The sequence below is a fragment of the Chenopodium quinoa genome, unplaced genomic scaffold (assembly GCF_001683475.1).
Source record: "Chenopodium quinoa cultivar QQ74 unplaced genomic scaffold, ASM168347v1, whole genome shotgun sequence".
NCBI classification, from domain to species: Eukaryota; Viridiplantae; Streptophyta; class Magnoliopsida; order Caryophyllales; family Amaranthaceae; genus Chenopodium; species Chenopodium quinoa.
In genome coordinates this window covers 7,131,562-7,149,502 of record NW_018743292.1, presented here as the reverse complement: position 1 = coordinate 7,149,502, position 17,941 = coordinate 7,131,562, and the positions used below count along the sequence as shown (strand labels likewise).

The 17,941-nt window shown below is 29.3% G+C and overlaps 2 protein-coding genes across 2 annotated transcripts; one reads left to right on the top strand and one right to left on the bottom strand.

The window, feature by feature from the left end:
* Positions 1-971: 971 nt before the first annotated feature.
* On the top strand, positions 972-7,125 carry LOC110736738 (protein FAR1-RELATED SEQUENCE 5-like). Its single transcript, XM_021917036.1, has 6 exons — positions 972-2,746; positions 3,228-3,742; positions 3,843-4,156; positions 4,733-5,296; positions 5,560-6,560; positions 7,043-7,125. Exons 1-5 carry the CDS (start codon positions 2,692-2,694, stop codon positions 6,554-6,556), a joined length of 2,445 nt encoding a protein of 814 aa, XP_021772728.1. The 5' UTR covers positions 972-2,691; the 3' UTR covers positions 6,557-6,560; positions 7,043-7,125.
* A 796-nt stretch (positions 7,126-7,921) lies between these two features.
* LOC110736744 lies at positions 7,922-10,332 on the bottom strand. Its single transcript, XM_021917040.1, has 7 exons — positions 10,279-10,332; positions 9,934-10,098; positions 9,465-9,645; positions 9,213-9,341; positions 8,800-8,943; positions 8,470-8,673; positions 7,922-8,179 (listed from the first exon to the last, which is right to left on the bottom strand). The coding sequence occupies exons 2-7, from the start codon at positions 10,032-10,034 to the stop codon at positions 8,051-8,053; spliced, it is 888 nt and encodes a 295-aa protein (XP_021772732.1). The 5' UTR covers positions 10,035-10,098; positions 10,279-10,332; the 3' UTR covers positions 7,922-8,050.
* Between the last annotated feature and the right edge of the window lie 7,609 nt (positions 10,333-17,941).

The window sequence follows — 17,941 nt, the reverse complement described above, 5'->3', positions numbered from 1 at the left end:
ATGATCGTTTAATTGTGGGGCAGAGGTTTAAAAGTATTTGTTTTTCTTGATTCTTCCATTTTTCAAATATTATTATTACACACCAAACCTTGTATCAATTCTTTTAAATTTAATTTATTTTTTTTCATATTTTGAAAACAACTAAAATTACATTAATTAAACTGAGTTTACAACAAACGAAAGAAAATAAAGTAATATAAGTTACTATATGCATAAGAAGCCCTTACACAAAACCAACTAAGGTCATTAACAATATTTCCCTTTAATCTATTACAACGAGTGAGGACAACGTAAATAAGGCTTACCAACATACATTTAAACATGCGATGAGACTATTGATAGAACGAGGAAGTTGGTGATAATGTTTCGTGTTGTGCAAGGTTTTTTCTAACATACAATTAAAAATCTATAGATGTTGCTGAAATGACAGAGACAGCCCAAAATCAGTACGTCTTATCCTATGGGACCCCAATAATTCAAATGGATAAAATCCTCTTGAGATCTTTGTTTCATGCATGTCAATCACATCTCTTTGCGATCTGACAAAACTATATATATATATATATATATATATATATATATATATATATATATAGAGGAAGGCTCATATAAGAACCCTCCTCTATATAAGAACCCATTATATATAAGAACTAATCTGGACCGTGGAATTAGCTTGATCTGACCGCTCAAAATGAATGATTAGTAATGACATTTTTGTAATTTGAAGGAGTTTATTCAAATTCTTTTTCCTCTTCCTTCATCTAGTTATTTTATGTTTCTCAACTCTCAGCTTTCTCTCTCTAAAATTCTCAGCTTTCTCCCTCTCCTCAGTTCAACAGATTGGCGAAAGTTCATCAAATTCATCACGATATTTTCACAGATTTTGGATTAATTATTGTAAGTTTATTAATTTTATAATCAGATTTGTTTTAAATTTAATGATTTTTCATGCAATTTTGATGCGATTAATTTCATGCGATTATTTTGAGCATTTTCTATGTAATTGTTCTCAATATTGTTTAGCGAATATTTTGCTGCGATTTTGCTACGAATTTTATGCGATTTTGATGCGATTTTTTGCTGCAATTTGATGTGATTTTGTTGCGTTTTTATGCGATTTTTTCTCAAATATTTCCCTGATTTTTGCGATTTGTATGCTGCGATTTTGATGCGTTTATTTCTCAATTTTTGCTGCGATTTATGTTCGATTTTTACTGATTAATTCATGTTTTCGTCAATATTTTTGCGATTTTTTGCGAATTTTCTATTCGATTTTGTTTTTGGCGATTTTCTATTCGATGTATATTTATTTTGCTCGATTATTTATCAATTCGATTGTTTGATTGTTCGAATTGTTTGTTCTTATTTTGATTTTTTTTGTTCGGTTTTCTTTTGCGATTTCGATGCTGTTTTATTTGCTGCGATTTTTTCTCAAAATTTTCCAGCTTTTTGCGATTTGTGTATGCTGCGATTTTGATGCGTTAATTTTTTCTCAAAAGGAAAAAGGAAAAAGGAAAAAGGGGGGTGGGGAGGCTGGGTGGGTCCCCGGCACAGGGGATCTGTTCACCGGCGAGGTTAGGGTTGGCTGGGTAGAGAAAGGTTAGGTGGCGGCTAGGGTAGCGACGGCGGCGAATTTGGTGGCTGGGAAGAGGAAAAGGGTGGTGGTGGTTTTTCCTTTTCCTTTTTTTTTTTTAATTTTATTATTTCTAGATTTTATATAGTTCACTATGTTCTAAGCAAAAGCAAATTTAGAACATAGCTATGTTCTAAACAAATTTAGAACATAAAGTAATTTACTACGTTCTAAGCAAATCAAATTTAGAACATAATTCACTATGTTATAAGGAAATTTAGAACATAAAGTAATTCATTATGTTCTAAAATAATTCAAGATGTTCTAAAGTTTTCCTTCTATGTTCTAAAATTTTCCATCTATGTTATAAAGTTTACTCTTTGTGTTCTAAAGTAATTCACTGTGTTCTAAAGTAATTCATTATATTCTAAACTATTATTTAACTATCTTAGCATGTTCTAAACTTTTATTTAGCATATATTAAGTTTACTCTTTATGTTCTAAAGTAATTCATTGTGTTCTAAAGTAGACAATCTTAGCATGTTTGTCAAAGCTTGTTTAATTAGCACTAGTCTTAACTTGGGATAACTTTTGCTTTAAAGGACTACTAATGATAGATTGATTATATAGCCAATATAATGAACCCACCTTAATGCAAGTAATCGATCATCAAATTACAATAAACGATGCTAAAGATAGTGTTTAGAAGTGCAAAAGGATATGATTAAACAAAAAAAAATTACTTTTGTGATTATCTATATAGTTGTTAGTAGTTTTTCCTCTAGTTCAAGTGTTTTATATACATTAGCCTACTAGCTCAACGGGTAGAGCATTGTTTGAGTTTTTTCATTAATTTCATCAATTTCGTTTTCTAGTTTTCTTTTTCTTCTTCAATTTCCAGATTTTTCCAAATTTTATTTCTAGATTTTATTTCCTTTGCTTATTTCCAGATTTTTTATTTCCAGATTTTTCTGTTTTTTTCCTTTGCTTGAGTTTTTCAACATCGTTTTCGATTTTATCCTATTTTGTTTTCCAGATTTTTGATTTTTAATGGATTTTAATTTCTGGTTGCTTTTTTGCTACAATTTGTGTTTTTCAAAATAGGTTTATGCATATTGATGGATTTAGATGGTGTGCAACCTAATTATCCTTCTTCCTGTGTTACTCATTCAGGTAATTTTATTGTTTTCAATGTTTTAATTTCAATTTACTTACATGTTCTAAAGTTTCTTTACTATGTTCTAACATTTATCTGTAATGTTCTGAAGTTTTCTCTGTATGTTCTAAAGTTTTCTATATATCTCTCTCTTTATATTCTAAAACTTTCATTCTATGTTCTAAAGTTTACCTTCTAATTTTAAATTTTACTTTTTATGTTCTAATGTTTACTTTCATTGTATGTTCTAAAGTTAACCTTCTAGTTTAATTTTTTCACTTTATTGTAAATTTTATTATGTATGTTATAAAGTAATTCACTATGTTATAAGTATGTCCCTGATTATATATGTTCTAAAGTTTATCCTTGATGTTCTAAAGTTTATCTTTGATGTTCTAAAGTTTTCTCTGTATGTTCTAAAGTTTTTTATGTATCTTTCTCTTTATATTATAAAGTTTATTTTTATGTTCTAATGTTTACTTTCATGTTCTAATGCAGTTGGTGATATTTATCGTACTCTAGAGGTTGTTGGATCATTTAGCCCTGGTGGTACCACTAAGGAATGGATTCCAAGTGTTCCCGAGGAGTTAAAACCCAGTTTGGGGATGATATTTAAAGATCCTGAAGTGGGTCTTAGTTTTTATAAAGCATATGCAAATGCCGCTGGGTTTACTTCTAGGAAATCTACTACTAAAAGGAAGAAGAATAACAAAGATATAATTGCTTTTCAATATGGAGTTTGCAATAAGGAAGGTTTTAGGGCAATAAGAAAACCTATTGCTCAACAAACAGTTTATGAAGAAGGAAAAGTTCGTATTACTAGGAAACGTTTAGTCACTCGTGTAGGATGCAATGCTCACATATGTATGAGATATGATGCTGGAAAGTATGTTGTAACTCATTTCAAAGAAGAACATAATCATCCTTTATATACTCCAAGTTGTGCAAAATTTCAGAAGGATAATAGAAAAATGCATATTATGCATAAAAAGTTGATTGTTGATAATTCAAAGGTGATTTATTTTTATGTACTAAATAATGTTTTTTTTTGTTTTGATTTACTATGTTCTAAAGTTAATTCTTAATCTTAGTAATATTTTTTTTTTCTAACAGGTAAATGTTGGTCCTGTGAGGTCTTATACTATGATGAAAGAATTAGCTGGATCACATGATAATGTTGGTGCATCTAAACAAGATTTCAAAAAATTTTATAGAGATTTGAAGGCTTTTATTGATGGATCAGATGCCCAAATGTTTGTGGATAATTTTCAAAATAAGAAATTGCTCTGGAGTGCATTTTTTTTTTCCTATGATGTTGATGAAGAAGATAGACTTTGTAGAGCTTTATGGGCTGATCCAATCTGTCGAAAAAATTATGCACTTTTTGGTGATATGGTTTCTTTTGATACCACATTCAAAACAAACAGGTGATGTTTTAAATATAAATTTTTTTCATAATGTAATTAATATTTTACTTTTACATATTAATTTTTTAAACATATGTTCTTATATTCTAAATATCATGCCTTGTGTTCCTAAACAAATATCCATCATGTTTTGATGTTCTAAACAAATATTCTTTATGTTCTAAACTATGTATGCCTTATGTTCTAAACATATATTGCTAAAGTTCTACCTTATGCTTTAAAATATATCCATCATGCTTTTATGCTTTAAACATTATGCTTTTGTGTTTTACACTTTATTCTTTGTGTTCTAAACTAATATCCATCATGTTCTAAACATTATGTCTATATGTTCTAAAGTTTACTTATAAGTTTTTAAAGCTACATTGTATATTTTTAGTTTAGTGTTTATGTTTTAGAGTAATTCATTATGTTTTAAAACAACTATATTACTGCCACGTTTAATAATTAAATTAAATTACTATCCTCTAAAGTTTATCCTTAATGTTCTAAAGTATACCTCTATGTTCTACAATTTACCTCTATGTTCTAAAGTTTACCTCTATTTTCTGCATAAATAATTTGTGTATGTTACAGATATAATATGATCTTTGGTCCATTTACTGGAGTTGATCATCATAAAAAATGTGTTACTTTTGCGGCTTCTTTTGTAGCTCATGAGGATATATCATCTTTTGAATGGGTTTTCAAAACTTTTCTTAAAGCAATGGGAAATAACGAGCCTGTGTGTTTGATTACCGATCAAGACCCTGCAATGAAAGTTGTTGTTCGTAATGTTTTTCAAACTACAGAACATAGGTTTTGTATGTGGCATATTATGAAAAAGGTGCCTGAAAAAGTAGGTCGGGCGATTGCCCAAGACACTGATTTCTTGAAAAAACTGTGTTCATGTGTTTGGCATTTAGAGATTGAGCCGGCAGAATTTGAAGAAAAGTGGAACAAAGTTATTTCAGAATTCCATTTGAACGATCATGAATGGTTGGCATACATGTACAACATACGTGATATGTGGATTCCAGCGTATTTCAGAGATTTATTTTTGGGTGGCATTATGAGAACCACATCTAGATCAGAAAGTGAAAATAATTTTTTCACTATGTTCACAAATCCCCATCTCACTTTGATTGAGTTCTACATGAGGTAATAAGTAATTGTCTATATATGTTCTAAAGTTACTCTTTATGTTCTAAAGTTTTCCTTGTATGCTCTAAAGTTTTCTTTTTATGCTTTATAGTTTTACTATTTATTTTATAATTCTCTTTTATGTTTTCTTTTTCTCTTTATGTTTTAATAATATTTAGATCATAATAAACATGTCATGTATATTTATATGTTCTAATGTAATTCACTCTATGTTCTACAATTATCTTCTATGTTTTAAAGTTAATTTCTATTTTCTATAGGTTTGAATGTGCATTGGATGCTCAAAGGCACACTCAAAATAAAATGGATAATGATTCGAAGAATAAGCGTCCGGAGTGTAAGACTCCAATTCCTTTAGAGAAAGATGCTTCTGAATTGTTTACAACAACAATTTTCTATGAATTTCAATATGAGCTTGAAATTGGATGTTTTAATTGTGGTGTTGAGGAGATGAAGAAGGACAATGAGCTTTACATTTTCAATTTGAGGGAAGGAACTAGAAGGAGGACTTTTGATGTTGTTTTTTATCCAACTACCTTTGATACCAAGTGTTTTTGTAAAAAATTTGAACGTGATGGTGTGCCTTGTAGGCATATGATTTGGGTGTGGAAGGCAAGGATGTTAGAAAAAATTCCCAAGGCCTACATTCTAAATAGATGGTGTACAATGGCTTATAAGAAGCCCATTTTTGATTTAGAGGGTAATGTGTTGGAGGAATGTATTAATGCAGTAGATAAGAAAATGTTATTAAATGATTTGTGGTCTGAAATTCATGCTTGTGTGAGTTTAGTGCAAAACAATGAAGATGATCTTAGTGATCTTGTCAAAAAACTTCGAGCCATGAGGGCAGATTTGGAACAGAAGAAAACAAATGGAAGCAACAATCTTTCGAGCAAAGTTAAAGACATTGAAATGCTTATTGGAGCTAGTCTACCTTCTAATGTTTTAATCAAACCTCCTAAAATTTCGAAGAACAAAGGCACGGGGGTTCATGTTCCAAATCAGGTCAATGTTCCAAATGATGTCCATGTTCCAAATCAGGTTCATGTTCCAAATCAGGTAAATGTTCCAAATGATGTCCATGTTCCAAATGATGTCCATGTTCCAAATGAGGTTCATGTTCCAAATAGTGACAAAAGAATGAAGAGTGACAGAGAAAAGTCTATTGAACAAAGTCAAAAGAAGAAGAGATTATGTAGAGCATGTGGGGAGCTTGGTTATCATGATAGTCGTAATTGCCCTGGAAAAGTCAAGTGATATTGTAAGTAAACTTTATTTTTAATTTTCTTATATTTATTTTGTTCTAAAGTAATTATGTTTTAAGCAAGTTTAGAACATAAAGTTATTCATATATGTTCTAAAGTAATTCAATATGTTCTAAAGTGTTTTCTCTTTGTTCTAAAGTTACTTTTCTATGTTCTAAAGTGTTTTCTCTATGTTCTAATGTTTATTCTTTCTGTTTTAGTGTAATTTAATATGCTCTAATGTTTAGAATATAAAGTTATTCATTTTGTTCTAAAGTTTTCCTTTATATTTTAACTTTTCTCTTTATGTTCAAAATATTTTCTTTATATGTTCTAAAGTTTTCTTTATATGTTTTAAAGGTTTCTTTAAATGTTCTAAAGTTTTTACTCTATATAATATCATGTGTTCTAAACTAATAGAAATGGCATGTTATAACATTTTTTAATGCTAAATTATGTGCTTATGTTCTAATATTGTTTTATTTTTTTTTCTTTACAGGTTGGTGAATATACTATTAATCCAGTTGCATGAGATGTTATATATTTAGAAACAATATCTCATTTACTAGCACGTAAAATATTATTCATGTAATTCTTAAAATATAAGAACTCAATTTATTTACTTTTAGAAACAATATATTTTTATTTCTTTTTTGTCCAATTATTATTCAGAGTATCTCTACTAGTGTTTTTCTTATCAATTTTTATGTTAATTAAAGTTGATTATAATGTTTTATAACATCTCCTGTCTTTTCATCTTCCCCCCTTTTCGTAATTATAAGTTGTTTTATTAAGTCAATTTGAACTACGAGTAATGATAGTACAAGCATTTTAGATACCTTTATTAAACAACATTTAGTTGAATCTTGCTTTAATCAACTTTTATTTATTCAAGTTTCTTAACATTGATTTACATATGCCTTCTTAGATATGCACTAAAGAGTGTATGCATTGTATTCAAAAGGAAAAATAAAGCAAAAGTAATGGATTAGAAGCAGCCAGTTTAGAACATAAGCAAATACTTTAGAACATAGATAAAAATAATTAGAAGATTAGCAAAATCAATAATTTGGACATGTAATAAGAAAAAAGTACAACATAATAAGATATAATTAGAATCAAGTTACCAATTGAATGCTTTGGAATCTTGTTACTTTGGCTGTTGTCATTTCTTGTTACTTTTTTTTAATTTTCTTATGTTCTAATGTTCTACACTTTAAGTTTTAAGTCAAAATTAATATATAATAATATATTCTAATATCCTAACTTTATAAGCATATAATTATTAAAACATAATCAAAAATACTTTAGAACATACCCATATAATTTAGAACATGAATATAATTTAGCATATAAGTTTATATGATATATTTTATATTAAAATTTTAGCATTTAATATGATTCAACAATATATTTCTTGTAACAGGTAAATACATAGAACATAAAAAATTACTGTTATATTCTTTGCAAATATCTCTCTACAAATATAAACTTAAGATCTTAACAATCATATATCCATTTTGTTCTCCTTTGACCACTTTTTTGATCTCCTAATCACTTTGTTCCGTTCTTCATTTACTTCTGCTGTTATTATCTTCCCACAATACTCCACTCTTAATTTTTTCATTTGGTCAAACTGCAAAAAAAAAAAAAAAAAAAAGAGTAACTTTTAGAACATAAACATAAACATTTGGTCAAACTGCAAAAAAAAAAAAAAAGAGTAACTTTTAGAACATAAACAGAAATACTTTAGAACATAAGCATATAATTTAGAACATGAATATAATTTAGCATATAAGTATAAATAAATATAATAAACCATAATATATCTAAACAATAACCAAACCAAACCACAACACTAAAACCATAACACCAAAACCATAAACGAAACTAATTTAAAACATGTATCTTATGTTTTAAACTTACATTGTCTAATTCTAGTCCCGAATTCCATTGTTTTACAGATTCTCCTTCATATGTTTCCATGTGCTTCAACAGGAACACTCCACAATCATGTTTGTTCTTATTGCTCTTCCATGACATACTCAAGTTTCTTGTTTTGAAGGAGGATACAAAGTCACTCTTTATATTTGAGTCAATTGAGTGAACGAAATCAGCAAATGCATTCAACTGAAAAATTGGATAAACTTTAGAACATATAAGGTAAACTTTAGAACATAAAGAAAAACTGTAGAACATATAAGGCAAAAGTTAGAACAAAAGTATAATTAAAAAAATGTAAACTTGATGTCTTACCATTAATCTATGGTAATTTCCATATTTATTGTGAAAAGGAATATTTGGTGGAAGAAATCTGTTGTCAATCAAATCAAATGTTCCTTCCACAAAGTTGACACACAGCAAATAGTAGTGATCTGGTAAAACGACCGGGAAGAAAACCTAATAGATAAACAGAATTAGAACATAGATAAGCAAAATTAGAACATAAGCATGCATTTTAGAACATAAGCATATAGATTAGAACACAAGCATATAATTTTTATAACATGTAGTTTAGAACATAAGTAAGTAGTTTAGAAGATAAATAAGTAGTTTAGAACATAAGTAGATACTTTAAAACATAGATAAAAATAATTAGAACATAAACAAAACCAATAATTAGAACATATAATAAGAAAAAAGTACAACATAATAAGATACCAAATTACCAATTGAATGCTTTTGAAGCTTGTTACTTCGGTCGTTGTCATTTCTTGTTGCATTCTATCAAACAAAGCCTTCATTCTATCATCTTGCCTTTCATTTGATTTGAAGTATTTTTCTGTACAACATATGAGCTGAAAAAGAAAAAGAAATTAAAACATAAGTAATTAGAACATAGGTGCATAGTATAATCTATATGAGAAACAAAAAGAATCTACTCTTAGAACATAGTTATAATTTTAAGTTCGAAAACATACATAGCATTCAGTACTGAAAAAGAATCTACTCTTCTTGTCTACACCACGTCTTTTATTTTCAAAATTCAATAGGCAAACATAAGCATCCACAACATTGTTCAACATGTGCTTATCTTCTATGAGACTATGAATCTCATCTCTCGTAATCGTTGTCCCCATGTTATCAGCATACAAAAGCTCCCTAAAATCAGAACAATAAAATCAGAACATAAGCATGTAGTTTAGAACATAAACACATAATTTAAAACATAAGAATATAGTTTAGAACATAAGTACCTATTTTAGAACATAAGCATATAGTTTTACACATGTACTTTATAACATAATCTCGTAGCTTAGAACACGCAGTTTAGAACATAAGAATGAAGTTTAGAACATAATTTATAGCTTAGATCATAAGCATATAGCTTAGAACATAAGCATATAGCTTAGAACATAAGCATATAATTTTAAAGTTTTAAAGTCTTACTTATTATCTCCTTGAGCAAACGCATACTCAGCTACCTTTCTATTGTCCACATTCTTGAAAAGTTTTTCATGTTCAACCATGAAAGGTGAACGCAAGTACATTGGAAGCTTATCCTTTCCTCTTTTTTTCCGTGTCTTTTCTTCTCCTTTTTCTTCTCCTTGTTTCCTACTTAATTCAATTAAAAAATATCACATAGATAACAAAAACCATAACTAAATCAAACCAAAATTTATTGATAACAAAAACCATAACCAAATCAAACCAAAATTTATTATTACCAAGTTCTAAATTAAAATTTAACTAAACCATAACCAACATTTGTTTTAAAGTTTACAAAATGATTACCCTTTCTTGTTCTCATTTTTTTCTTCTTTGTTCTTCTCTTCATTCTTGCTTCCTTCATTTTCTTTCTTCTCCTCTTTTTCCTCCTTTTTCTTCTTCCCCTTTTCTTCTCTCTTCTCCTCTTGGATCTCCTCTTTTTCCTCCTTTTTCTTCTTCCCCTTTTCTTCTCTCTTCTCCTCTTGGATCTCCTTTTTTTCCTCCTCTTTCTTCTTCCCCTTTTCTTCTTTCTTCTCCTCTTGCTTCTCTTCTTTTTCCTCTTCTTTCTTCTTCTCCTTTTCTTCTTTCTTCTCCTCTTTTTCCTCTTCTTTCTTCTCCTCTTTTTCCTCTTCTTGCTTCTCCTCTTCATCCAATGTAGGTGGATGATCTGGATTTAGAAAAGCACAATTTAGAACATTTGCTGTCACTTCTTCGTAAGTGAGTTCTGCTTCATTATCTTCTTGATTTTCTGGGACATCAAACCATAAGTAGAAACAATAAGGACACAACATAGAAATAGTTGGAAAAAATTTAGAACATTAGAAATAACTAGAATATAACCAGAAAAATTTAGAACACAAGAAGTAACTTTAGAACATAACTAATTTACAACATAATTATATTATTTAGAACATATGCACATAATTTAGAACATAATCATACAATTTAGAACATATGCACATAATTTAGAGCATAACTAATTTCAAACATAATCATATTATTTAGAAAATATGCACATAATTTAGAGCATAACTAATTTAGAACATAATCATATTATTTAGAACATATGCACATAATTTAGAACATAATCATATTATTAGAGCATATGCACATAATTTAGCACATAATCATATAATTTAGAGCATATGCACATAATTTAGAACATAAGCATCTGATTTAGAAAAAATTTAGAACATCAGAAATAACTTTAGAACATAACAGAAAAAATTTATAACATAAGAAGTAATTTTAAAACAAATCTAGTAATATTATTTCAAAAGAAAAAAGTTTGAAAATAATGTAAAACTACCAACTGCTGGTGAGGGGGTCAATAACTTGAAACTTGGAGGAGTTATATCAAAAGGTTGCTTCTTTTTTGGAGGAATTGGGGTTTTTGGTGACTCCTCATTCCTTTTCTCTTTCTTCTCAATTTTTTCCTCCTCGTTTCTCTCTTTTCTGTACTGCTCTTTTTCTTCTTCTTTTGATCCCAAATCTTCATAGCAATTACACCATAAAAATTAAGTATTATAGCAAATAGCAAAAAATAATTAGAAAATAAAAAGTAACTTTAGAACATAAGAAATATATACAATTAGGAGACAACCTAGAAATAGTTAGAATATAAAAAATTAAGAATTAACTTTAAAGCATAACCAGAAAAAATTTAGAGCATAAGAAGTAATATTAGAACATATCTAGTAAATATTAGTACATAAAAAATGAATTTGAAAATAATGTGAAATTACCAACTACTGGTGAGGGAATCAACAAGTTTTTGTCTTTATTCTCTTCATTTCTCTCTTCTTTGTTCTTATCTTTTTCCTCTTCCTTTGATCTCAAATCTGCTTAACAATTAGAACATAACTAATTTAGTACATAACTAATTTAGAACATAACTAATTTAGAACATAATCATATAATTTAGAACATAAGCATGTGATTTAAGCGCATGTTTTAGAACATAAAAAAGTACTTTAAAACATAAGCATCTAATATAGAACATAAGTATAATTTGGAAATTAAGCATGTACATGTGAAATTACCAACTGTCGGTGACTTTGGTGACCTTGTTTCCTCGAATTTCTTCCATGCCTTATCCATAACCATATCCAATTCTTCAATAAATGCCGGTTCATCGAAGACATGTTGATCTTGGCTGAGTATAGAAGGGCTTTTCTTTTCTTCTTGGTTCACGAATGTCTATAAAATAAGAAATTATAATTTAGAACATAATATGCATAATATTTATATAAATTTATTATACTTTAGAACATAAGCTGAAAATACTTTAGAACACAACCAGAAAATACTTTAGAACATAATTATAATACCTTTGTTGTGTACTTGCACCATATGTTGTCTATGAGATGTTGCATTTTTCCTGTTGTTTCTTCCTCAACAAAAAGATCTTTTGCTTGTTCTAACATGCCATACATCTCTTTAACATTCGAGGCAAGTGTTTTTGCCAAATCTCCAAATTTGCTCAAAAAGCCCTTCATTAGAACACAAAAATATTTTAGAACATAAAGGACATAACATGGATAATTTAACAGAAAAGGATTAAATGGAGCATAAAATATAATTTACAATATAAACTAAATCATACCATCATGTCATTTCGAGAAGTTGTAGAACTAGAACCTATTGATGATTTTTCCATTCTCTTCTCTTTTTCCTTTTGTTTTGGTTGTTTCTTTTTTCCTTTTGGTGCCTTCTAGTATATAAATTATAAAATTTAGAAAACAACAACATAAAGTGTAGTGTTTAAACATAAACATATACAAATATCATACCACAATTGATTCCATTCTTTCCAAGAGTTTTCCATATCCAAATCCATGATCTTTTTCAAACTTATATCTCACTTGAATCCTTTCCTTTGTCCACACCGAAATTAGTGGACATTTTCTTGGTTTTTCTAACCCTCCTCTTTGTAGACGATCAAAATAGAATACCTATTTAGTACATGTTAAGAATTAATTAGAATATTTTTCACACATTTTCAACATAACAAGAATAATATATATACATAATGGTAAGAATTTAAAACTTACCATTAGAAAAGGTAAAGGACCTGTAAAGTAAGAATTTCCCTTCTTCCATACACTTACAGAATCTTTCAAGTGCTCAATCACAAATGTGCACCAATCCAATTCAGCAATTTTCTTTACATCCATACAACTATACAAGAATTTAATGTATAGTTGTGGGTTGTTTGTTGATCGAATGCAACAATTGACAACACATACCACAAAGTTCCAAAGAAATTCATCAGGAACTGATTTTTCCTTCTTCAATTCTTGAATTCTGTCAATCAATCTCTTGTTGGTTGGACTTCCCTTTTAGAGGTAAAAAAAAACATATAAATTAAAACCTATGGAGATAATAGATCTATTTTAAAGCAAAAAACACTTTAGAACATAAGCAAAGCACTTTATAACATACAATTTATAACATAAAATTCATACTTTAGAACATAAAATTTAAAACATAACCACATTATATCATCATACTTTTTTGAGGCCAAACTTGCTTCTCCAAGCTTTTAGAAACTTGCTCCATTTCAGATTTGACTCATCATTTGGTTGCTCAATCCTTTTGCCTCCCAATGGCAACCCATAAGCCAAATGAACATCAATTGCCTCCAAAAAGATTTCTTGTTTTCTCTTTGGTAACATCAAACAACATCTCTTTGTGTCAAAATTCGTAACCAAGTTTTCTGTCAACCTAGAATTATAATGAAAAATGTAAGATTTAAAGCACAATACAGCTATATTTAGAATATAATAGTCAATCTTTAGAACATAGAAGATTAAAACATTTAGTATAATATTTAAACTTTTGAACATAATTTAGAACATTATATAATAAAAAAAGTCTATTTTAGAACATAATAAACATACATTAGAACATAACAAAAAATTAATTTAGAACATTAGTGTATAGCAATTCAAACATGAGAGTTCATAATTTTAGAATACAAGAAGTAACTTTAAAACATAAGTAATTTACAACATAATCATATTATTTAGAACATATGCACATAATGTAGAACATAATCATACAATTTAGAACATATGCACATAATTTAGAACATAGCTAATTTCGAACATAATCATATTATTTAGAACATATGCACAAAATTTAGAGCATAACTAATTTAGAACATAATCTTATAATTTAGAACATTAGTGTATAGCAATTCAAACATGACAAATCATAATTTTGAACATAACATTGATAATACTTATGATTTTAGAATATGATTTTAGAACATAACATTCTACTACTTACGTAGAATTAATATGGATTGGTAAATCCAATTCCAAAAAGCCTCCAAAACCAATGTTCCGAATAGCTTGCTTTTGTTTTTCCGAAAGATTTATCAACACATCCTTCATGAATTGAGTAGGAGGTACTCTTTGATAAGGTTGCCTCTTAACTAGTTTATCTTGCTCATTAGCTTCTACTACTTGGACATCCTCACCATCTTCTTCTTTTTCAATCTTTCTTTTCTTCTTCTTCACATCCTCACCATGAATAGATAAACATAATTAGAACATAGATAAGCAAAATTAGAACATAAGCGTGCACTTTAGAACATAAAAATAAAGATTGTAAAGATTAAAGAGTATTATTACCTGAGTTTGATTTTTTTTATTGATTTTTTGTTCCTCCTCACTATCATCTTCCATCTCCTCTTTTTCATCTTTCTCTTTCATCTTTACATCACCCTTATTATCATCCTCACCATCATCTTTACTATCATTATTCTTGTCATCATCCTCAACATTATTACCCTCTTCTTCTTTTTGATCTTTTCCTTCTTCTTGATCTTTTTCTCTTCCTTCCTTTTTTTGCAATTTTCGAGGTGGTTGAAGCCTTGTTGGAAGTTTTCTATGTCTTATAGCAACACTTTTACTTTCAATATGCTTCTCAAATTCCGATCTATCAATTACTTCCGCTTCAACGTTTTCAACTTTCCTTTAAAAACAATTAAAAATAATTAGAATACAACTAACATTAAATAGAGTGCAAATATAAAGGGATAAGATGAACATAAACTATAATGGATACATATTAGAACATAATACAAATCTTCAGAACATAAGAGAAAATTTTAGAACATAATGGAAAACTTTAGAACATAATGGAAAACTTTAGAACATAATACAAATCTTTAGAACTTAAGGGAAAACTTTAGAACATATTGGAAAACTTTAGAACAAAATTTAAAACATAATAGGTAAAGTTTAGAACATTAGTTTAGTTACCTTTTTCTTACATAAGTAATTTCTTCTTCTTGTATATTAGTAACTCCTTCTTCTGATTTTTCTTCATTTTGGCCTTGCATTTTACTGCAACATTAAGAAATCAAAAACATTAGTAACATTCCAACATTATTATTATATTTTTGAACATAGGAATAATTTAGAATATGCTGAAAAATAGTTTAGAACATGCTAGAGAGTGAAAAACCCAAAATAGAATGAGTAAACTAGAAATTTAAAAGACAAATGAAACAGAAACATGATAAGGTTTGATTGAGTTTATTTTCAACCCATGTTCTAAATTATTTCAACCTATGTTCTAAATTATTTCAACCTATGTTCTAATTTTTTCTTATGTTCCAAATTTTTTCTACCTATGTTCTAAAGTTTGTTTTCAGCCCTGCAATCACAAGTTCACTACTAACAACCCCTAACCAATTAACAACCCCTATGTTCTAAAGGATCCATTAAAATGCACAGTCGATATATAAGTGAACTCCATGCAAAAGGATCCGAAATACAATGCATAGTTCCCAATATGCTGAATTGCTGATTCTATAATACATCACCGCAGAACAAAAATGTCAACATAATTCACAATCACACAGGCAGCATTCATCACTTTGGAGTGCAACGAAAGGGTTGCAAGCTGATTGTAGAATGAAGACCCAATGAACTAGAGAAACTCAAGTATAAGACCATAAAAGGCCTGGAGAACACAAAGGAATCTGAGTCACCAAAGAAATAAATCCTCACCAAAGCCAATTGTCATGTTGCTGCTGATGGAGTCAAACCTTGCAAAGGTCTAGCATGGGGAAGAAGTCGAGTACCATATGCTGTTAGCTGAGTTTACTAATGAAAAGCTAATTAACATGCCTCAGTCTTGGTTTAAATTTATAACAAAACCTCAAAGAAATTAACCACCAGCCTCATAAAATCAAGCAATGTCACTGCGATCAAGCATATCGATCAAAGTCATTTTGACAACATTCTAATTTTACGCCTTTTTTATGATTCCTCTTTGATTGTAATGTCACATCGTATTATGAACGAATTGACAGCGATGGGTCGGGATGATAACTGATTTTATGTTGTCTCTGTTCTAGATGCTCTATTATTGAATTTTCTTCGGTACATTTTCCCATTGAATAATTCAAAATATTAGCAAAATCGAACTAAAATCAAGCAAAATTCGAACTAAAATCGAGCAAAAATCAAACAAAATAATCGAACAAAAATCGAACTAAAATTGAACCCTAAATTCGAACACTAAAGCTATCTAACTTACTCAAAAATAATAATATGTGCTGGTAATTCGAGGCCTCTGGGTTGTGTCATGGGCGTTCAGTATAATATGAATTTTTTCATAAAGAAAAGATGCAAATAAATAAATAAATAAAAATGACTAGCCATTTATCCAAAAAAACCTATCCTCAAACTTACTCAAAAATATATCGAATGTAAAAACAAAATCCACTTGAACATCATGCTAATTTCATAGAAATTTAAACAAAATCGAAAAGAAAAACATACAAAATCGGCTTTAACTCATGCAAAATTCATGAAAATCAAATCGCAAAAATCAAAATCGCCAGTTTGCAAACATCATGCGATTGAAATCACAAAATCGAATTGAATATCATGTGAAATTCATAAAATTAGAACATAATCAAAGAAAAACGTACCTGATTTGAGCAATTTAGGTTGTTTTGCAGCAATTTGGGCTAGATTTTGAGATTTGAGGAGAGAGAAAGTAAAGAGGATTGAAAGTTTGAGGAGAGAGAAAAGTATGAACGTTTAGGGAGGGTTTTGGGGGATTTTTTTTTTGTTTTAATCTTGACCGCTCATCCTAATCTAATCCTACGGATGAGATTGGTTCTTATATAACTAGGGTTCTTACATAAGGAGGGGTTCTTACCGGATCCCTCCCCTATATATATATATATATATATATATATATATATATATAAGCCCACCCCAAGATGAGTGCTCTCCTATTCCTACTTCCCCGTCACTGCCGATAGCACAGCTGAGGCAGTGACGGGTTCTCTGCCCCTGAGGGGTGAGCGACAGAAGTTTGGAAAGAGAAGGTCACGGCGAGACGAGCCGTTTATCATTACGATAGGTGTCAAGTGGAAGTGCAGTGATGTATGCAGCTGAGGCATCCTAACAGACCCACAGACTTGAACCTTGTTCCTACATGGCCCGATCAATTCGATCAGGCACTCGCCATCCAATCCATTTTCATTGTTCAATTCTTTGACAACACGAAAAAACCATTGGTCAACTCTTTGACAACATGAAAAAACCAAAAACCCTGCCCTCCCTCTCTATCTATCTCTATCCAAGAGATGGAAGGGCAGAGGACTTTGGTGTCCCCTCCAGTTAAGAATTGGGGCCTCACAATCACTAGCTAATATGCCTTTCTCTCATGCCTTTCTTAGTTCGTGGTTCGATATTCTGGTGTCCTAGGCGTAGAGGAACCACACCAATCCATCCCGAACTTGGTGGTTAAACTCTACTGCGGTGACGATACTGTAGGGGATATATATATATATATATATATATATATATATATATATATATATATATATATATATATATATATATATATATATATAAATTTGTTAATTCTACATGGTGGCCTCACGGTTTTGAGTTTTTTACGTGGAAGACGAACTTTTTTCCAACTTTCTTCA

Excerpts from the sequence above, each read along its gene's own strand:
- LOC110736738 (XM_021917036.1), top strand. The coding sequence starts at position 2,692 with ATGGATTTAGATGGTGTGCAACCTAATTATCCTTCTTCCTGTGTTACT. Across the intron at positions 3,743-3,842 it reads TGATTGTTGATAATTCAAAG|GTAAATGTTGGTCCTGTGAG; the intron begins GTGATTTATTTT and ends TTTTTCTAACAG. Across the intron at positions 5,297-5,559 it reads TTGATTGAGTTCTACATGAG|GTTTGAATGTGCATTGGATG; the intron begins GTAATAAGTAAT and ends TATTTTCTATAG.
- LOC110736744 (XM_021917040.1), bottom strand. The coding sequence starts at position 10,034 with ATGTACTTGCGTTCACCTTTCATGGTTGAACATGAAAAACTTTTCAAG. Across the intron at positions 8,944-9,212 it reads GCTTCAAAAGCATTCAATTG|GTTTTCTTCCCGGTCGTTTT; the intron begins GTAATTTGGTAT and ends TTTATCTATTAG. Across the intron at positions 8,180-8,469 it reads CGGGACTAGAATTAGACAAT|TTTGACCAAATGAAAAAATT; the intron begins GTAAGTTTAAAA and ends TTTTTTTTGCAG.